Source organism: Mirounga leonina, unplaced genomic scaffold (assembly GCF_011800145.1).
Source record: "Mirounga leonina isolate KUSES-001 unplaced genomic scaffold, KU_Mleo_1.0 Mir_173, whole genome shotgun sequence".
Lineage (NCBI taxonomy): Eukaryota > Metazoa > Chordata > Mammalia > Carnivora > Phocidae > Mirounga > Mirounga leonina.
In genome coordinates, this window is record NW_023270447.1 from 69,114,719 (window position 1) to 69,137,042 (window position 22,324).

Here is a 22,324-nt window from a genome sequence, read left to right on the forward strand (position 1 = left end):
GAAGCTATGGAAGCAACTTTGACATTTGAAGTGATTTTTAGAAGCAGAATGTAGTGTTTAATATATGAAAATGACTCCAAGTGAGGATGAATAAATGAATGTGTATGGAGAACGTGGGTAGGCAGAGAAGAATCCATTAGCGTGGCTATAGAGTGCCCGTGAGGAACAGAGCGTGAGAATGCGCATGTGAATGAGGCGTGTGACGGAGAAAAAACAAGCATGCTTTACAGTGTGGAAGGAAGCCCCATAAACTGAATGAAGTTCAGAATTGTGCCTGCTAAAACTCCGACAGCGTTTAGGCATGTGGTCCTCCCATTATTCAGCCGGCGGTCCTCAGCCTACCTTTCCGCCTGGCTAGACTTGGCAGGTGGATGAAGAGTAATATAAAGAGAGCGTTTGTGTCCGTGTGTCTTGTGCACCTGTGTGTGCACGGAAGTGTGTGTGCACGTGCACTGAAGCACCTAGTTCATTTTCAAGGCTGTCTCCTAGCATAAGGGCATGTGGCACCCCGACAAGTGTACGGCTACACCTGGACACTTCCACTGGCTAATAAATATCCATGGAGACCGTGAGGGCTTTCCTTTCCCTTCCTGCCAGCCCCAGCCCCAGCCCCAGATGGTTTTCCCAACCCCTACCCTCCCTTATCTTATCCTCCTTTTGAGTTCCCTAGCAATGACCCTGCCCTTACACTAGACCCTCAGTTGCCATACTGCATACTTCATTGGCTTGCTACAACCCCAGGCAAGCTAATTGCCTTTTGCCATTCATTGTCTACCAGATTAATGACTCTTCCTGCGTCTGCCTGCCCGTAGCCTCCTCTGAGATTCCTCTGTGTGCTCTCTTTCCCTTCTACCCCCTCCTCAGCCCAGACTCTCTGAACCCCACAGCTGACTTTTTAGAAGTCATTTGATCTAAATGCTAAAATAGAAGGTCTTTTTTTTTTTTTTGCCCGATCAAAGGAGGTAGTCCCCAGAATAATGCCGAGAGGACCATTTTGTAGCAGTGGTAAAAATACAGAAATGTATCAGGAACAAGACAGAATGTATGCCAATAACCAAGATTCAGACAGAACTATCCTAACCACGCAGCCCCCCACAAGGACTTGCTGCCTCCAGTGGGTGAGCCTAACAAGACTCAGAGCTCCTGCTGTGGAGGTAAAGAGCTGTCACCCAATCTCCAGGGGCTCCAAGCCCCTTTCTGAATCTGTGCACTAAATGGAATGAACCTGGTGCTCTGCAGAGCATCCACGCCCTGTATGCAGATGGAACAAGATATTCTTTAAGACTATTGTTCTCAGAGTACAGTCCCTGGACCAGCAGCATAGAAACCTGGGGGTGGGGCCCAGGAATCTGTTTTCCAAAACCTCCAGGTGATTTTCATATATGCCAAACTTTGAGAACCACTGTGGACCTGAAAACTTGCATTTTTAGTAAGTGTCCAGGTGATACTGCCCATTCTTTGAAAACCTCTGCTCTAAAAATAGAAAACAGGGCTCATGTATAATTGCCCTCCTTCCACCTAGCATACCCCCTTCCCATTTCCAAAGTCTCAATCAAACCCATCTTTATTTTTTTAAAGGATTTTTTTTTTAAGATTTTATTTATTTATTTGACAGAGAGAGACACAGCGAGAGGGGGAACACAAGCAGGGCGAGTGGGAGAGGGAGAAGCAAGCTTCCTGCCGAGCAGGGAGCCCGATGCGGGGCTCAATCCCAGGACCCTGGGATCATGACCTGAGCCATAGGCAGATGCTTAATGACTGAGCCACCCAGGCGCCCCCAAACCCATCTTTAAAGACTTACCCCAAATGAAACTTCTGATTCAACCAAAGGTTATCACTTTACACCTTATTTTATGTTTAAATGTCAGCAAACTGGGGCCCACGGGCCAAATCCAGCCCATAATCTGTTTATGTAAGGTCCCAGAACTGAGAATGGCTTTTACATTTTTAAATGGTGGGGGTAGGGTGATGGTTGAGGATCAAATAAGAATATGCAACAGAGACCATATGTGATCTGCAAAGCCTGAACTATTTACTATCTGGCCTTTTATAGAAAAAGTTTGCCTACTCCTGTTGTATTTATTTATGTACTTTTCTTACTTCTCTTAAACTGTTAGCTCCGTAAGAAGAGTCAATATCTTAATCATTATTGTATTCCATTCAGTACCAAGCACATAATAATTGTTCAGTAAACATGTAGAGGATGGAGAGATGGATGGTGGTTGGATGAGCTAGTTGGGCAGTTAACTAGCACTCTGGGAATCCGAAAGAGATCAGCTTTCCTACTTAGCCACTCTGTTGCTGCCCCATCCATGAAATAAGAACAGTGGTTTCCTCCATCTGAGTGTAGATGATAAGAATCAGGAAGTTCATATGAATGGAGCTTATTCTTTCCATTAGTAACCAGAATGGTAAAAACCATCTAGATGCCGTCCTGCCCCTTGACAAACAAGATTCCCATTTAGAACATTCATAAATGGGAGAGTTTAAAAATAGGGAAAATGCTTAAAATTTCGGGTGGATTTCTAGCATCCAGTAAAAGATTTTCATGGAATTAGATGCTAGCAGTGTTAAAATAGATCCTAGAGGCAAGGCTGCGTGCCTCACACCTGCCATGTGGTTGCTCCAACACTGGCCGCTCGCCTCCATCCACTGGGAACTCGCTTCGCACAACCCTCCTTCCGCCTCGCATAGCCCCACCTCGCGTAGCTCACTCCACTTGTTCCCAACGCCAGGTGTTAGTCAGTACTTCTCTCTGTGGAGTTGAAATCTATCTCCTTATAATTTCCACTCTGTAGTCCTACTTCGGCCTATTCTAGCTATCAAAATGAGCTACCTCTGTTTCGAGCAAAGAAGTAGGGTAAAGTTGTATTTGGCTGGAAAGAGTGGAAGATGGAGAGGCATCTACCCCATTGAGATCATTTTCCCCTGCAAACAGTTGACAGAACAGGTTAGATATATAAGAAGCTGTGAGCCAGCCGGTATGCTAAGAGAGGAAAAGCAAACATATGGGTATAAAATGGAAGAGAGCAGAGCGCCTGGGTGGCTCACTCGGTTAAGCATCTGCCTTCCACTCAGGTCATGATCCCAGGGTCCTGGGATCGAGCCCCGCATCGGGCTCCCTGCGGGCAGGGAGGGGCGCATCTCCCTCTTCCTCTGCTGTTCCCTCCGCTTGTGCTCTCTCTCTCTGTCAAATAAATAAATAAATAAATAAATCTTTAAAAAATAAAAAAATAATTATAAATGGAAGAGAGCAGGACATTCCTAATACAATAGGAAGCAAGAAGGCTGGTGGTCACAGTAGATCATAGGCTGACCACAGACGTGCAGTCTGTTTCTGCTAGAGAGGAATGTTAATAGCAATTAGAGGCCATTATTCGGGACAAATGAGGGAAAGAAGGCCCCAGAGCTGGGCCTGGGGGACTCCGGAATTGCTCTGTGATTCCAAAGCTCTGAAACAGCTGCCAGGACGAGTTGCCAGGGCAGAAGCAGAGCAAGAGAAAGCCTCTTAGGAATGGCCGAGGCGCCTAAATGGTGGGCTGGGCCAAAGCAGTGAGGGCCCAAGGAGGGAACTGTCCCCCAGAGGATGGGAGGAGGGGGTGGAGAAAGGAAGCTTAAATCTCAAGTTGGACGCCGGCGGACAATGTAATGTAGTCAATACTAATCCAAACACCTGGAGAGCCGAGAAATCAATCATTGCGCGAACAACAGCTCCAAGAAGAATGTTTAGTGATCACTTACTTTCTGCATTCCTAAGGCACTTTTACTGCACAGAGGCTGGTGTTGGGTAAGGAACCTCACCTGGTCAGAGCTTCCGGGCTCTCGCTTTCCCCTCCCTCCCCCGCCCCCATACGTAACCGAGTGCACACGCGTGAGCACCCCTCTCACCCAGGAGCACGCACCCCGTGGCGACGTCTACCCTGGGTATCACTTCCTTCAGGTTCCCCTGGAGGTGGGCTTTTTTTCCCCCTTATTTTTGGTTTCTTAAGAAGAAAATTCCTGAGATCTGAGAACGGGGCTTTTTTGGACTCTGGAGAAAAGCTTACAATGGAGCCTGGACTAAGAGTCTATTCTGTAATTGCAAAGGATTAAAAGCCTAAAGTTTTAGTCTTCCCTGCTCCACTTTCACATCACTCCCCGGTTACCGGGACCCACCTAATAGCTCTACGGTCTCGGGCGAGTGACAACTCAGAGCCTGCGTCCTCGTCGGTAATCGCTACTCTAAAACAGCACTGCAAGCCGGCAAAGAGCGGCTGATAATTATTAAATGCCTATTCTGTGCTGCACACTGTGCTGGGTGCTTTGCTTGCATTTTCTTATTTACTTTCCCCAGTAACTCTTAAGAATCTGTATCACTGGCACTCTTTACAAATGAGGAAACTGAGGCCCAGGGAGAAGAAGTAACCTGCCTGAGATCTCCCAACAAGGGCAGAGTCGGGAATCAAAACAGCCTTCTCTGAATACAAAGCTCCTCCTCTTTCTGCTAAATCTTGCTGCCTCCCTGACACTGTGCCCAGCACGGAGTGGGCAATCAGGAAAGTGGGTGTCCTTCGTCCCTTCTCTCTCGTCCTTTTCTATGGTATTACTTTTCAATTAAATAGTTAAAGATGGCTTTGTAAACACTGCTAACAGAACCAGCCATATATGAAGGTAAGATGCCGGAAAATACCTCTGAAAGGAAAGGCCTACAAATATGAGACATGCCCCAGTGACTGCTCCGTGTTGCCAGGGTATGAGGCAGACCCTGGGAGAGTCCGAGTTGACAGGTTTGCCATGGACTGACCTCCCTGCTTGAGATGGCTTTTGTGAGACAGTCTATCAGACACAAGGCAATAGGAGCCAAGTTAACTTTGTAAAAACTCACTGGCCCAGATTGGCCTAGACTGGAGTAAACACAAGTAATTCTGCCTCTTACACAGGGACTTGCAACCCTGGTTTCTGACACCTGCCATTTGCCAGCTCCGTGGCCTCAGATAAGTTACTGGACCTTTCTGAACCTCAATTTTCTTGTGGGAAAAATGAGGAAATAATCCCTGTGTTCTAGGGTTGTTGTGAGGACTACATGAGACAAAGCCCTTGGCCTTGAGCAATAAATGGCAAGAATTTTTTCCCAGGACCGGGCCAGAGACCACTGGCCTCCTAATGGGTAAAAGATCACTTACATACAGAACAAAAGTGTTCGTAACAGAAGACTTTTATCCCAGGCAGTCTATCTCTTTATAATCCATCAAAGTCTATAAAGCTCCATTCCCAAAACTCCTATAGGGGATATAAAGGGAAACTCTAAGGAAGAAGCCTACACTCCTGGAATAAGTTCTGGGGGGAGCATACCCAGATAGAAGCAGGAAAACAGGGCAGTCCCTGCTTTTCCAGGACACTCTCAGCTAGTGTTCCTAAAAATGAGCAAACTCCTAACCCCAAGTGCCACACAACACTGGGTTAAGTGAGACCTACCTGGCCCCAGTAGGTCTGAGCTATGTCCCAGTTTGAAGGAGTAGAACAAGAAAAAAAAGAGAAAAGAAGGCTACTAAAGGATTTATAGACAAATGTCCATGCCCTTAAGCCCTTGAACAGTGATTTTGCCCTTGAACAGTGATTTTGAAAGCCTGGCTGCTGTCCATGATCCCTGTCCTGACTTAGTTATGCTTGTCAGGAAGCAGCAGTGGCAGAAAGACTGGCCTACCGTGGCTTACCCTAACAGCAGGCCAGTTCAAGGCTAAGACGAATGCAGAAAATGGTGAGTCCTAGAAAGGGAAGGGGTGTGTGTGTGTGTACGCGGGCCTGCTTTGTGGAGAGACTTAGGATGGAGAGGTTTTGTTCTTATTGAGGTATAATTAACATACATTATATTAGTTTCAGGTGTACAGCAGAGTGATTTGATATTTGTATATATCATGAAATGATCGCAGTAAGTCTAGTTAACACCTATCGCCACATAGTTACAGAATTCTTTTTCTTATGATGAGAAATTTTAAGATCTATTCTTTTTTTTTTTTTTTAAGATTTTATTTATTTATTTGACAGAGAGAGAGACAGTGAGAGCAGGAACACCAGCAGGGGGAGTGGGAGAGGGAGAAGCAGGCCCCCCGCTGAGCAGGGGACCCCCCCCCCCCGCAATGCGGGGCTCAATCCCAGGACCCTGGGACCATGACCTGAGCCGAAGGCAGACGCTTAACAACTGAGCCACCCAGGCGCCCCTAAGATCTATTCTCTTAGCAACTTTCAAATATGCAGGGTAGTATTATAAACCATAGTCACCAAGCTGTTAAGTGCATCCCCGGATCTTATTTATTTTGTAACTGGAAGCTTGTAACTTTGACGAGATTTTTATAGAGGTCTTTTTTTACAGCCTTGGCTCCTGAGGTTTCTGTGCACAAATCCCAGGAACGCATAGCTCTACTAAGAAAAAACAGGGAAGAATTGACTAATGGAAGAATTTACTCACCAGATTAAAAAAAAAAAAATCTGAACTTTGAGGTCATTGATGGAAATAAAATTATCTTTTCCTCTGGAAATAAAGACTTCAGTCCTAACCCAACTTACTCTCTTTCCAGCCTGTGCCACGAAGTGGGTGGCTTAAAATGACAGATATGTATTGCCCTACAGTTGTTGAGATTAGAAGTGTGATATCACAGAGTGCACAGGCCCATGCTCCCTCAGAAGGCCTTCCTTGGCTTGAGAAGGCCTAACTCCAATCTCTGCCCCTATCGTCACATGGCTGTCTACTCCCTGTGTATGTCTGTCTCTTCACATGACATTCTTGTCTAAGGACACGAGTCATATTGGCTTAGGGGCCCACCCTGCTCCAGTATGACCTCACTCACATCTACAGCGACCCTATTTGCAAATGAGCTCATATTCTGACGAACTGGAGGTTAGAACTCTGACTTATCTTTTTGAGGAGACACAGTTTAGCCCGTAACAAGCAGTATCTAAGGTGTAGGCAAAAGGACATGGACACTGTGTGTCATGGCTAGCCAGGAACTTAAAGAAATGAATGTCTTAAAGCTAGATGCCAAGTGAACAGAATGATGGGATCCAAGTTTGTGTACATGTTCAACTTTTGAGCAGCCGGTAGAATAGCATTTCTGTTTGGCCCTGGAGTAAAAGTTCTTTCCAAAGAACGTTTAGCAGTGTCCGTAATAATAAAAATGTCAATAATAATGATGACGATGATCACAGCTCACATTTATTAAGTGTTTGCTAAGTGCCAGACACGGTTCTAACTGCTTTACGTGGATTATCTCATCTAATACAACAACCCTCCGGGATGGATTTTTTTTTTTTTTTTTTTAAGATTTTATTCATTTAGGGCGCCTGGGTGGCTCACTCGTTAAGCGTCTGCCTTCGGCTCAGGTCATGATCCCAGGGTCCTGGGAGCGAGGCCCATATCAGGCTCCCTGCTCAGCGGGAAGCCTGCTTCTCCCTCTCCCACTCCCCCTGCTTGTGTTCCCTCTCTCTCTGTTGAAAAATAAATAAAATCTTAAAAAAAAAAAAAGATTTTATTCATTTATTTGACACAGAGAGAGCACAGGCAGGGGTAGCGGCCAGCAGAGGGAGAGGGAGAAGCAAGCTCCCCCCCGATCCAGGAACTCGATGCGGGGCTGATCCCAGGACCCTGGGATCATGACCTGAGCCGAAAGCAGATGCTTAACCGACTGAGCCACCCAGACGCCCCTCAGGATGGTATTATTTACAGTTGAGACTGAAGCCTGAGGTCCCGTAACTTGCTCAGTCACACAACTAGGAAGCTGAAGTTCTAGGGCATACATTCTTAAACACAATATAGAGACTTACTTTCTTTACATCTTATGTTCCTCAAGAGCCTTCTGGAAAAGCTACCCTTTAAAAAAGAGACAAAGATTCAGACAGGTAAAATGGACCATGGTTCTTTATAAAGAGATTTTTAAGTGTGACTCTGACCTGTGACCAATGATGAGAAATAACTTATGGGATCCTCACTATTTGAGGTGAAAGGAATTGCTTCCAAATCCCAAGTCGGGTTCGCATGCTTGCCATGTATCACATGCTTCCTATTTGCTAAGTATTGTCCTCGGGGTTGTACGGACACTTCATTTAATCCTTATAACGGCCCCATAGGGATATGTGATCTCATTTTACTGCTGAGGAAATTGAGGCCCAAAAGATGACACAGCTTGCTTGAGGATGCACAGCTAGTGTGTGGCCTGGTTGGAATTTGAACCCAGGTCTTACTAACACGAAAGTCTGCGCCGTTAACCAGGGTGCTACAGGTACCCTGCCGCATGGCTGGGGTATAAAGATGAGTTTGCCACAGAACAGGGCTCCTGTAAGCTATAGCCTGCAGGCCAAATCCGGCCCACCACCTTTTTTGGTAACTAATGGTTTATTGGACCACAGCCACACACCCCTTATGACTTGTCTAGGGCTTCTTTTGCATAGCAGAGTTGAGTAGTCGTGGCTGAGACCGTATGCCTGCAAAGCGTAAAGCACTTGCTAGCCGGTCCCTTGCAGAAGAAGTGCCAGTCCCTGCCATAGGACGTGCAGGCTGTGAGGTTGCCCCGTCTTAGAGCAATGGGCCTAAAGCCGCCTGGGTCCAGACACACTCATGCTTGTACCTCAGTCCCATCTGCATCTGCATAACGTGGCTTACCCAAACATTCCTTCCATAAGAAATCAAATCCTTCCTTTTCCTCTTCATATGCTTCAACCAAGGAGCACCCGCTTGTCATAGAAACACTTGAGATAGTCTCCTTTCTATAACTTATGAAGAAAACAATGAGGTTTCAACAAAGTTTATTTAAATTGATATGGTTCTCTTTCACAATGAAATCATTATATTTTGATTGCTAAGGCTATGTGATCCGTTTTAATTTCTCATCCTTCATTTCTGTCTTTGTTAGCCTTCATGTATTTACTTTGGTTCCTAGAGACTCTGAAGGAGGCATCATGCAGAGCATTGGGGAGAGAGGGAACTTTTTGAGGAGATTTGAGCTGAATCCATTTGGACTGCTTCCAATGTATCAGTAGGCTCAGACAGCTGCCAGAGGCATAATGAGGCTGGGTAAATCAGGATATTTATGTTAATGCAGCAGCTTAGAGGTGTAAGGCGGTTTCCCCCAGGTCCCCTACATCTAGAGAGCCTGAACACTCTGCTGTTATTGACTTACCCCTTTGACAGAGAAGCAACCGGAGAGGCAGAGCGAGAGCAAAGGAACATGGTCACCCCATCACCCCGCCTTTCAGACTCTCCATACACAAGCCACTACAGGAATGATAATATCAGCAGCCTTTGTGGGGCAGACTAGACCTCTCATTTCCTGTCAGTCTCCGATTCCATTAGGAAAAGCTCCATCCCACTTTACCCCAAGGGCTTTAGGCTCAGGATTTGGGGAGCTCTGTTTTTAGTATCTTTCCCCTCCACTTCCCTGAAATCTCTGCCACAGCTGTAATCCGCAGCAAATGGATTTCCCTGACCCCAGGGACAAAGGCCTAGTGTTCCCAAGACTTGGTGGCTCCTGGGAGGGCAGAACCTCAGCATTTCTCCAGCTGCCGGTCTCAGGCCCTATGGGCAGCAGGGACCTGTAATAAGATCACTATCCAAGCAGGGTACAGTCAGCACATCATTCAAAGCGGCCCCTTGCGGTTGGGAAAGGAGAATTAACTAAAGTGGGAATCAAGCCTTCAGAGCTTGGGCTCACACAAAACCACAAAGTGAGCTGGAACCTAGAGGAAAAGAGACTTCCGGTTCTGGATGGTGGCCATTAGTCAGATTTGGCTGTGACTCACAGTGGGAGTCCACAAGGATGGGGTGGCCTTGGGGAAGAAATAAGGAACGAGTTAGGTGGAGAAGGGAGGAAATAAGAGCAGGAATAAAAAGGAAATTGAATAGGGGTGTAGAAGGTGCTGAAAGCCTAGATGCTATGAAAGTTTAAAGATTCAGATTTTCTAATATGAGGCCCCAGTGTTGGGGCATACTGAGAGTCCCCAGATCCCTTACTGAGACTCCAGAACACCTCCTTTGCATCCCGCAGACAAGAGCTTTGGGGCAAAAAGAAGTCAAGAGTGGGTAAACACTGAAAGCTTGCGTTCAAAGAGAAAGTTTGAATGCTACATCAGTCCACACTTTCTAATTAATTCTGTTACTCTCTAGCCCAAGCTCCCTTCTACTGGGAGACCACTGAGAAAGTGACATACGACAGGACCCTAGCTTCTGATCTCTCCTCACAGCAAACTCCAACCCTCCGGTTGAGTCAATCCCAGGGAGTCCAGTAGGTTTTCTGGGGGTGCCTTCTGTGCCCATGCTACTGGAGGAGAGTCAAAGGAGCCAAATCTCCTTGAAGGAGCCACTTCCCCAAAAACTGGGCCTCAGTCTCTACATAGGAAAAACAAGGGAGATTATGGTGGTGTTGGATTTCTTAAATTGGCCGGTGTGTACCCATGCATATTATCTTTTATGTATGTATTATATATAGGGAGATTATTTTTTAAGTATAAAATATTTAATAGACATTGGGGCCCCTGAGTGGCTCAATCGGTTAAGTGTCTGAGTCTTGATTTCAGTTCAGGTCATGATCTCAGGGTTGTGAAATCAAGCCCTGCATTGGGCTCTGCACTCAGCATGGAGTCTGCTTGGGGTTCTCACTCCCTCTCTCTCTGTCCTTCCCCCCCGCCCATGCTCTAAATAAATAAATAAAATCTTTTAAAAATATATTTAATAACATTAATAATTAAGAGATCAAATTCAGTGGTCTCAGTTCCTTTCCACTTCTGAAAATCCAGTATGCTCTGACATAGGCTTTGCCCAATGTCACTGAATAATGGCTGAAGGTGAGATTATGGGTGAAGCCTCAGAGGGTATAGTGGGAAGAGCTCTGGCTTTGGAGTCAGACCCAGTTTTGAATCCTACTTCACTGATGACCTTAGATGAGTTACATAGATAAGCTCCTCATTGACAAAACTGGGATAATAAATCCTACATCATAAGGGAGGTCATGAGTATATGTAAAGCATCTATTAGAGTGCTGACATGTAGTAGGTGCTCAATAAATAATCATTATTAGTAGTATAGACACTCTTGATGGAAGGTACAAAAATAATCAGTAGTGTATATTTTAAAGTAGTTTGGGAGAATTCTTCAAGTGAGGTAAAAAGAAAGCTGAGCTTTCAGATGAGAAGCAGGACCAAGTGTGGTGCCTTTCAAACAGTTCTGTTCAACAAACATTTATGGAATGAAGCACCAGGTATATATGGGAAAATATATTACCCTGTTCTCCAGGAGTTCAAAATCCAATGGGAAAGACAGACACATAAGTAAACCACTATCTTGTAATACTACATTACAAGTGCTAGGAAAGAGGTAAGCACACAAAGTGTTGTGGGGAAAGCCATCCAACTGGATGGCTTAGCAGAAGATGTTAGAACCTAGTTTGAAGGAAGCAAGAGAAGTGTTAGAGGAGGTTGCGCTGAGTGCATGTTTCACAGGAGAGACTGAAGTTGTTTTGAAGATCAAGTCAGTTAGGTGAAAAATGGAAGGGAAACATTTCAGGGAAAACCACATCAGTAAATAGTAGAAGTAGGGAACAGCAAGGCATCCAAAACTTCAGGTTGTTTGGAATATGCTGAGTGAGAGTATAGTGTGGAAAAATAGTGGGAAATGAGGCCAGGGATGTAGGAAGGGTCAATTCGTGGAGGGTTGATATGCCATACTGAGAAGCTTGGTGGGGGAATTGTGTTGGTCCAAGAACAGAAGTAATTCAACAAATGGTTCAGGGACAACAGGAATATCCACATGCAAAAGAATGAAGTTGGGAAAAATAGTTTGGTGGTTCCTCAACAAGCTAAACATAGAATTACCATACAATCCAGCAATTCCACTCCTAGGTAATACTCAAAAGAATTGAAAGCAGGGACTCAAGCAGATATTTGTACACCAATGTTCACAGCAGCATTATTCACAATCACTAAAATGGAGAAACAACCCAAGTGTTCATCAACAGATGAATAGATAAACAAAATGTCGTATATACATATAATAGAATTCAGCCAAGAAAAGATACATGCTACAACATGGATGAACCTTGAAAACATTGTGCTAAATGAAAAAGCCAGACACAAAGGACAAATATTGTCTGATTCCATTTACATGAGATATCTAGACAAATTCATAGAGACAGGAAGTAGATTAGAGGTTGCCAGGAGCTGAGCAGGGGGAAGAGGAGAAGAGTTCCTGCTAAAGGATTATAGAGTTTTTGTTTGGGTTGGTAAAAAGTTCTGGCAGTAGATAGTGGTAATGGTTTCACAACATTGTGAGTGGCAAATTTTATTTTATGTATTTTTTACCACAATTTAAAAAATGAAAATGAAATGAAATAATGTTGTCCCCTTACCTCACACCATATACAAAAATTAACTCATAATGGATCTAAGTCCTAAATGTAAGAACTCCATGGGCGCCTGGCTGGCTCAGTCAGAAGAGCGTGTGACTCCTGATCTCGGGATTGTGAGTTCGAGCCCCACATTGGGTGTAGAGATTACTGAAATAAATTTAAGGGACACCTGGGTGGTTCAGTCAGTTAAGCATCTGCCTTTGGCTCATGTCATGATCCCAGGGTCCTGGGATCGAGTCCTGCATCGGGCTCCCTGCTTGGCAGGGAGCCTGCTTCTCCCTCTGCCTGCCACTCCGCCTGCTTGTGCTTGCTCACACTCTCTCTCTCTCTCTCTGACAAATAAATAAATAAAATCTTTAAAAATAAATAAATAAAATAAATTTAAAAACTTAAAATGTAAGAATTATAACTATAAAACTCTTTGAAGAAAATTTAGGTGTAAATCTCCATAACTTCGGACTAGGCAATGGTTTCTTCGATATGGCAGCAACCAAAGAAAAAATAAATAAATTGGACTTCATCAGAATTAAAGAGCAGAAGAAATTATGAGCATGTCGTATGTGGTAAAGGAAAGCAGAGCCACCAGACCAGAGCAGTAGACTTACATCATGGAATACAGCCTCTTTTGTTATGCTTCACAGATACTGTGTTTCTTACAAATCAAAGTTTGTGGCAACCCTGTGTCAAGCAAGTCTATTGGTGCCATTTTTCCAACAGCATTTGCTCACTTTGTGTCTCTGTGTCACATTTTAGTAATTCTTATATTTATTTATATATATATATGAATATATAATATAATTCAATATTTCAGACTTTTTCATTATTCTATTTGAATGGCTGCAATCTCATGATAAAACTTTAACAGATGAAGAATTGCTTCTTGTGGATGAGCAAAGAAAGTGGTTTCTTGAAATGGAATCTACTCCAGGTGAAGATGCTATGGAGAAGGTTGAAATGACAACAAAGAATTTAGGGTAAGACATAAAGTGAGTTGATAAAGCAGCAACAGGGTTTAAGAGGATTGCCTCCAATTTTGAAAGAAGTTCTATGGTGGGTAAAATGCTATCAAACAGCATCACATGCTACAGGGAAATGGTTTGTGAAAGGAAGAGCCAATCGATGCAGCAAATTTCGCTGTTGTCTTATCTTAAGAAATTGCTGCAGCCACCCTAACCTTCAGCAACCACCATCCTGATCAGTCAGCAACCATCAAGATCAAGGCAAGACCCTCCTCCAGCAAAAAGATTACAACTCATTGAAAGCTCAGATGATGGTCAGCATTTTTAGCAATAAAGCATTTTTTAAGTAAGGTATATACATCATGTTTTTAGACATACAGCTGTTGCATACTTCATAGACTCCAGTATAGTGTAAACGTAACTTTTATGTGCACTGGGAAACCCAAAAATTCATCCACCTCACTTTATTGTGATATTTGTTTCATTGTGGTGGTCTGGAACCAAACCCGCAATATCTCTGAAGGCATGCCTGTATACGATTAGAAAAGTGGAATGAGACTCAGAGATGAATCCTCACACACACACACACACACACCACCACCACCACCACCCCGCCTCAGCAGGTATTATTACTACCCAATGTTGTGGATTAGGGAACCAAGACTCAGAGAGACTGCCTTGCCCAAGGCTATACGATGGCAACACTGCACAGATATTCCCAAAGCTAGGATTACCCACCTTCTAATCCCGTGCTCTTTCCCCTTTAATGCATTGCCTCTCCTAGGAGAATTGAGCCACTGGAGAATGCCAGAGGGAGAGGTTGGGCACTGTTCACCTTAGAGCATTGACTGTTTATCCAGCAGCAGCGTAAATCCGGGCTTCTTAAAGCCTGGAGTAGCCCTCCTCCACTGTCCATCTACCACACTGCACACATTCCTTATGCCTCACTTTTCTCAACACTAGCAAATGTTGTCTCAGTCACTCATCTGGAACTTGGCATATGGTAGCGAATAATATTTTTATCTTCAAATTTGTACTTCCTGCCTGATTTCTACCTAGCTAAGAAGCAGAGCTTCTTAGTCCAGAGTTAATGGACAGGCTTCAAAGGATTCATTAACCTCTGTAATTACAAGTACATTTTTGTGTGTCTCTGTGCATTCTTTTCTGGGGCAGAAGACTTTAGGTTTCACCATTTTGGATATGCCCACAGAAGTGAAAACCTTAAAATGAGGATTCATGTCTTCTACCTCATCTATTCCCAATACTTAGCAAGAATACCCTGCATGTGGTCGATGCTCAATAGATGTTCATATCTGGGGGGAGCCAGGAACTTGTCGATTGCGAAACGTTCTAGAAATGACTGACAAGGAGTGGAAGGTGGGAAAGGGCAGCTTTATGCAGTGAAAGCAAGAAAGTGTGGGTTCAGGCAGCTCAAATGTTACTTCTCCTTTTAAGTGTTCCCTAATCTCCTAGGCAGTCTGTCCTTCCCTCCTCTGCTTTGTATGAGTGAGTGAGAGAGAGCCAAAGAGGAAGCGTACACTTGAGAGACTGCTGTAGCTATCAAAACCTTGAGCTAGAACAGGGAGTGCCGGCCCAGAGAGGGAGGGAGAGGGCGCATGCACTATCTAGAGCATGAACTTGAATGAAGGCGAGAGGATATGCTGGCTCAGGACTGGGGGAGAGAGATCCTCAGGCACAAGAAAGAAGAGAGAGCTAGAGCATGGGAGGCAAGGGAGACAGACACAGAGTGAGCCAGCTGCAGAGCAAGGGCCATCATGGGCAGGGCAGGCCAGCAGGGCTAGGACCCAGTGTGGGGAGAGAGCAGAGGTCAGGAATGGGGAGAGAGAGCTCATTACAGTAAACTGGAGCAACCACTCAGGATCAATGGGACCTGGGTAAGAGAGAGAGGACGGGGAGGGGGAGATGCATGCACGTGTTCCAGAGAGTCAGAGGGAGAAAGAGTCCAGAGCCAAAGCACCAATCGAGGTAAGTGTGATCCTCCCCATGGAGGAAGATGGGGCCAGGGCAAGGAAGCACAGGTAGGACGGAGGATAGGGACAGGGGACAGGAACCAAGAACAGGGAAACCTGAAAAACAGGGGTTGGGGGCAAAAATTAATGAGACAGAAAAGGTGGGGGGCGGGGCAGAAGCCAAGAATGCAAGAATGAAGAGAGAAGGGAAAGGCATGCTTAGCAGCAGGAGGAAGGCAACAGGCAGGTAAGAGAGTTCAGGAAACGCACTGTGTCTGTCCCCATGTTGCTAAGTCTCCTGCCCCAGCATGAGGGGCGGTTGCCGTCCTTGCCTGTGCGGTTTTTCAATACAGGAGTGCCATGCTCTCGTTAGGATTTTGCCGTTTTATTTCTCAACAAGGACGGAGTATACACTGTGCACGAGATCTGCCCGAGCTGCTGCAAAGGGAAAATAAAATAGAGCTGAGGCTCTACCATTTAGGACGTGTGGATTACTCCTTCTGTCTTCAATTTGCTGTGACTGCAGCTGTTTCCCCGTTTTACGTTTTACGTTTGTAAGTACTTCCAAGTGAACTGTCCTAGGGCAGAATGAAAGCAAGAACTGAACCCAATCCTGGTCAACATTTTGGGAAATGTATTTCACGAAAAGAAGACTTTGGGATTCTATGGGATATTCCGTGTTTGAACATAACTCTGATTGGTTGGTGGTGATCCTTGACATTTCAGCTGAGCCTCGTCTCTACAACAAGTTTGTTGGTTTCTGCAAGATCACAATTAGGCCTGTACTCCTTCCTATCTAGCCTAACTGTCCCTCCCTAGAACATAAGATAAGATAGCTTACAACTGAGCAGAGCATGGGAAATATTTGTTGACTCTGGGGTTTCATTGATTCCTGCATCATTGTTATCATCGTAAGAATCTTTGACGGTGATGGCCATAATGAGGCCCAGCCCTGAGTGCAGCTCTGGACAAAAGGGACTCATGGCAAGAGCCTTGCCCTGTGGCAATGAAAGCAGACGTTCAAACATTAGGGAAAATCACTGCTCAAGGACCCAGGACCCACACGTTCCTGTCCGTTAGCCTTTACCCCCACTTTGTTCGGCTCACTGTGAAACCCACCGGTCAGAAGAAGGCAGCCTGAGGAATGTTGACCACCTCCACACTGAGCAGCGTTGGGAAGAAGACAATAGGACATTAATGACTATTTTAGTTTGGGGTACTAACCAATGCTCTCATCAGTATGAAAAATCATATTATTTGTTTCATTTCTTAAATTAGCCTAATCTGCAAGCAGAGAATTCAGTGTTTATGATGGGACGACAAGTGTCGTTTCTAGGTATAGGAAAGAATAGGTAGAAGGAAAAGCTCATATAGAGAAATGAGAATTTCAGGAATAGCATGAAAGAAGAAAGAGAGGAACTTGACCTCGGACCTGGGTCTGCCTTTTCCACCACCCTTCCTTCCCTTCCAGCCCCTTCATTCCCCAGCATGTCTCAAGGGTATATGTGATTTCCAGTTCTGAATCCAGCTCATAGGATGGTCCCTGAGGGAATTCCCGGCACCCTTTAGTGACTGGGATAGAAGGTTCCAGGAGGCTGGCCCAGTTCCACCTTGGAAGAGGATTGATCTATTGGAACCGGACTGGAGACAGTTTTAATAACCACAACGACAGCCAGTGCTCGGGAGCACTCCGTATTTGCCTGATGCACTACTAAGCACTTCGTATCATTTTTTGACTTGCTTCTCTCACCAATTCATGTATTCTCACATCTGACAGATCAAGACAGAAGGCTGGAGAAGTGTGACTTGCCAAGATTTCCCAGCTAGTAAGCGGCAGAGCCAGGACTCAAGCCCAAGTCTTTCGGATCCCAAAACCTGCAATTTTAACCACACTGCGTGATGCAGCGCCCTGCTCAGCATCAGATCAGAGGGCACTCACTAACTACTTCATCGAGAAAACAGACTCCAGACACACTGGCCGCTCTTTGGGCCTGGAACAACACAACCAAATAAACACTCCAGCTCATCTTACTGCCTCATTTGTCTCTTTCTCTCGTTCTGTTCTCTCCAGACTTGGAATCCCATCTCTTTCATTAATTGGCTCTATACATACAGACACATAGTAAGTTCTCTGATGCCCAGTTTCTCCATCCCAAAGGTGAACGCGTAGACAGCGGGGGAGAGATGACCCCTAAGATCACTGGCAGGAAGGCCACTGGAGGAGATCTGCCTCCTTGGCTGGTTTTAGCAGCTTCAGCAGAAGGAGGAGTGCCATATCATAGACTTTTTTTTTTTTTAAAGATCATTTATTTATTTATTTGAGAGAGTGAGAGCATGAGTGGGGGCGGGGGCAGAGGCAGAGGGAGAAGCAGACTCCCCACTGAGCAGGGAGCCAGATGCGGGACCCCGGGATCATGACCTGAGCTGAAGGCAGACGCTTCACCGACTGTGAGCCACCCAGGCGCCCCCAGGTCATAGACTTTAACATCAAGCGGATCTGATTGTGAGCTACACCTGGCCTTGTCCTTCCGGTGGCAGGTACGCCTCAGGCCTCAGCTGAGAAGCGGTCCCACCCCAGGCTGATGGGAAGCTGATGTGTATGTGTGGGTTCTCTGGGAGGCGTCAGTGTGACATTTCACTTCTGCCTCTTCGCACCCAGCACGCGCCTGCCCTTCTGCCGTCGGAGCGCCCTGACTGTGCCATACCGCGCAGGCCATGGAGAACGAGCTGCCAGTCCCCCAGACGTCCAGCAGCGCGGGCAGTGCCTGCTACAGCAGCAGCAGCGGTGGGAGTGGCCGGCCCTCGGGGCCCCAGATCTCCGTGTACAGCGGCATCCCTGACCGGCAGACCGTGCAGGTAAGATTCTGGCTGCTCTGAGGCCGTACTCCGGGACAGCGTCGGGGCTGGCCGGGAGGACGCGTTGGCATGGGCTGGTGGAGCAGCCGGGCTGTGGAATCTAGAGTGGGCATCGGGGAGTGTGTTTGTGGATTTATACTTAGGCACAGTTAGGGAGAAGTGATGCTAGACGGGTCCGATCAAGGGGGTTTGGGGAGAGTGGGGGTACTTCGCAGATCTGGAAAATTCCTATCTCACCCAGTGATTCAGATCCCAGAGTGCTGTTTGGGAGGACAGGCGTGTGAAAGTGTGAAGGGGCTAGGGGGCTGGGGAACAAGTAAAAATAACAAGCAGAAAAAACAATAGGGAGCTGCTCAGCCATGACCTAGACCCACTATCTGAAGAACCATTGCCCTGTAATAAAACTAAGTTTCTTAGACAGAGGACCAAAAAGGAGCCCCAAAGCAATCTCCCTAAAGCAGCGGTCTGCTAAGTGTTATCCCTGAGGCCTTCCGGGTGATGACACACGCTTCCCCACACAGCCGTGCCCATGTCTCGCCATCCACTTTGTGCCCTACAGGGTACAAAAATCACTGCGAATTTATCTTCTCCTCCAGCTGGAAATGGCTATTACAGGTACAATTCCATAACCGAGAAGACTGAGGCTCAGAGAAGGTAGTAACTCATCCAGGTCATTCAGGTAAAGACAAAAAAAGCTGAACCTCATGCTCCCCGCAACCCTGTGTCTGTGTGAGGTCCCCAGATAAGACAGACAGAGACTGCCGCTGAGAAGTGTTCACCCCAAGGAGCTGTGCTAATCCAGCACAGATGTACCAGACAAATGACCTCATCCTGCTTTGGCGCCTGGCCCAGATTAGGGAGTAGAAGACGGGTCATGGCAGACAGTGGGAGAGTCTGAAGACACCATCAGATACCCTGGAGTCTTCCCTCTCCGGGTTACTTCTGCCTCCCATGGAGTAAAAACCATGTTTCCTGCACCCATCCTTGCCACCCCTCACACGTAGCCTCTTCCCAGCCCCTCAGAACATGAGGGTTTGAGCACAGCTTCTAGCAGCCCATGTTAGGATGTGCCATCCTCCCATCCCTCATCACAAGTCTCTACACAAGGGATTTGGGCTTTTCTGCGCCGGCAGATGGAATCCCCCAGGGTCGCGTTGCACACCCAAGCAGGGTCATTCAGGGTTCCTGCCGTCTGCACTCGTTGACACCAGCCCTCTAGTGAGGAAGAGCCACGGTATCTCTGCTGCTGCTGTCTGGACTGCAGGGAGGTACTCAGGAGTGTAAGGGAAAGAGAGAGGCCTAGGTAAAGGGAATAAGAGGAAAGAGTTCTGGGAGAGAGCAAGCAATAAACAGAACTGCACTCGTATAAACCAGGACCCTCTGAGGAGAGAGAACACTAAAGGGGAGTGGGATCTGAAGAGTTGGGATGGGGTGGGAGAATCAGGAGACCCCAGAGCCCATGAAGAATCTGTGATATTAGCCTGTTTTCACAGAACTCCAAATCTGAGCTCACAGATGGTTTTGTTCTAGAGCCACCAGCCCTAGAAGTCAGGCTAAGCCAGAGAGAGCCAGATTGGATGCTTGCTTGTTGGGGGCAGGACCCAGGGTTGGGAGCAGGACCCAGGGTTGGGAAAAGCCCCATGGCCAGGGTTGCAGCAGGTCTAAGGGTAGCAAGTGGGCCAAAGACTGGCCAGGGCCCGCAGGGATCATCAGGCAGCAAGAAATGGCAGGAGGGTGACCAGGCAAGGAGAAGGGAAGAGAATTCTCCATGGGGCTGAGAAGAGGACAGAAGATCTCAGGGCTGGGTGAAAGGCATTCACTTTTCTTTGTTCCTGGGGGCGAGGGGAGGCTTTGGGACACCGGGAGTGAAGAGCAGGTGGGGGGATCAAAGGCAGCCTTTGTCGCTTCCTAGAGACAGTGGCTCAGCCAGTCCCACCCAGAAAAAGGAGGAGCAGTAAGGCGAGGTGATGGTGGCCAGAAAGAGGGACCGATGGAGAGGGGGGAGGAAAGAGTACAAGAGAAATGCATCATCCCTGTGGCACTGGCCTGCTCTGCAAGGCCAACGGGACCTTCTTCTAAGGGACTGCTAGGATTCTCCAGCAGCTGGGGGCAGACCTGGGAAGCAGCCCCAGCCGGGAGGGGGCTGCCCTTGGGTAAGTTTCCACCGCTGCTAAGGCTGGAATAGGCCCCTCCTTGGGACCTGCCTCTCTCTCCCACCCCTTTCCTGCTCTCTGCCTTATTGGGCTTCGGTTCCCTGCCATCACCGTCCAGTGTTCTGGCCCCCCGAATCTGAGGACGGGGAATGGCCGGGGGGGGGGTGGGGGGGGTGGTGAACAAGGCTGGCACGGGACACAGCATCACTGGAGGCTTTCTCCCTGCTGTCTGCTATCTCCCCGAGCCTCCCCGCCGCCCAGAGCCGGTCAGAGCAGTGGTGTCCCACGGTGACTTTGCCCAAGCGGGCGGCGGCCGCAGAAGCAGATGGAATTGGGGAGGAGCAGAGGAGAACACGAGCCGAAGATGTGAGGGCAGACGAGGGCAGGGGAGTATGCGGTGTGAAAGCTCGCGGTCTTCCCGCTCCCGAGGGCGTGGTGACCCGTTGCCAGGCTGCTCGCCGACCTGGGGTGCTCTGAGCAGTTAGGGGGAGATGGGGCTGGCAAGGTGTTGCGGCAGAAGGGGCGCCCCCCAGCCCCCCGCGAGCCGGGTCACAGCGCAGCTTTCCCCCTGCCACCCCGCCTAGGTGATCCAGCAGGCGCTGCACAGGCCGCCCAGCACGGCGGCCCAGTACCTGCAGCAGATGTACGCGGCCCAGCAGCAGCACCTCATGCTGCAGACGGCCGCGCTCCAGCAGCAGCACCTCAGCAGCGCCCAGCTCCAGAGCCTGGCGGCCGTGCAGCAGGTGAGGGGGAGGGCTGGGGGGCGTCGTGGCAGCGGGGGGGGGGGGGGGGGAGGGGCAGGCCCTGTGCGCGTGCCCCGGGGCCCTCTCTGACTGCACCCTCACAGAACCCCCGCGCGCAGGCGCGCTGGTCAGGGTCCTTTGCCAGGCGAGGACAGCGTCTGTGGGCGGTTCCGCACCTGGCCCGAGTTCGCACGCCCGGGAGTGGACTGCGGGAACCGTCCGCCCAGCTGGCCCCGGGAAGAAGGGCTGGGGGAACCCCACCTCCCCACGGCACCACACTGCACACTATGCAGAGGGGCCGAGGGGCCGAGGGGGTGTCCACAAGAGAAGGCCACCTAGCTTCTGTCTGTCCTCAGTGGCTGAGAGGAACTCATGCGTTCCTTCATCCAACAAAAGTCTCACACACCCACTCTGCCACAGTTCATGTCAGACACTGAGTCACTGTGGACCCTGCCTTCTTGGAGCTTAGATGAGGTGAGAGCAAGTAAACAGAAACCCAAATAGACAAGGAAACAGAAGGTCTAAATCTCCAAGTTGCCATAAGCACTCTGACAGAGAACAGCTTGCTCGGCCTGAGAGACGAGAGGGTTGTCCTAGGTTGGGCTGCCAGGGACGGTCTGTCTGCTGGAGTGACGTGGAAGCTGACACGTGAGGGATGACAAGAAGCCGGCCACGGGGAGGGGGGCAGGCGGGACATGCCAGACAGCCGTGCAAAAGTCTCTGTGATATGAGCCCGGTGTGATAGAGCCCAGTGTGATAGAGCAGGGTGGAGCGGGGGGGGGCTACAGGGACCCGGAAAGGTAGGTAATCATCATAGCTAACGATTTGAGCTCTTGCATGTCAATGCTTCGCCTTGTTCCATCCTTTCCAAGATGCTACAAGGTAGGTTCTGTTATTAGCCCCACTTGATAAAGAGGAAACTGAAGCAGGTGCTTGAGGCCACACAGATGAGGCAGGATGAGGGTTTGACTGTAGGTGTTGGACTCCTAACCACCGTCCTATAGCACTTCCTTGGAGAGCTTGGGGAATGACTGGGGGAGATCTGGGACCCTCGTGACAAGAATTGTTCTTTTCTAGGCAAGCCTGGTGGCCAACAGACAAGGGAGCGCATCAGGCAGCAATGTGTCTGCGCAGGCCCCCGCCCAGTCATCCTCGGTGAGTAGATGGGGAAGCATCAGGCAGAGCCCACGGCGCTGGGACCAGTTCCTTCCTCCTGGCCCCAGATGCTCGCGGGCTCCCAGACCCAGGTGGTTAATCCTTAGCCACATACAGTCA

The 22,324-nt window shown here is 48.0% G+C and overlaps 1 protein-coding gene across 3 annotated transcripts in view; it reads left to right on the forward strand.

The window, feature by feature from the left end:
• The window catches only part of PHC2 (polyhomeotic homolog 2), a 109,953-nt gene that overhangs the window by 39,609 nt on the left and 48,020 nt on the right, over positions 1 to 22,324 (forward strand). The window contains exons 2-4 of one of the 3 annotated variants that reach the window (XM_035019163.1): positions 17,957 to 18,153; positions 20,891 to 21,049; positions 22,127 to 22,204. In XM_035019163.1, the coding sequence (XP_034875054.1) occupies positions 18,013 to 18,153; positions 20,891 to 21,049; positions 22,127 to 22,204 (378 nt within the window). In that variant the 5' untranslated portion in view covers positions 17,957 to 18,012. Of the gene's footprint in view, positions 1 to 17,938; positions 18,154 to 20,890; positions 21,050 to 22,126; positions 22,205 to 22,324 lie in introns of those variants that run through there. The other 2 variants (XM_035019162.1, XM_035019164.1) reach the window with 2 other exon arrangements.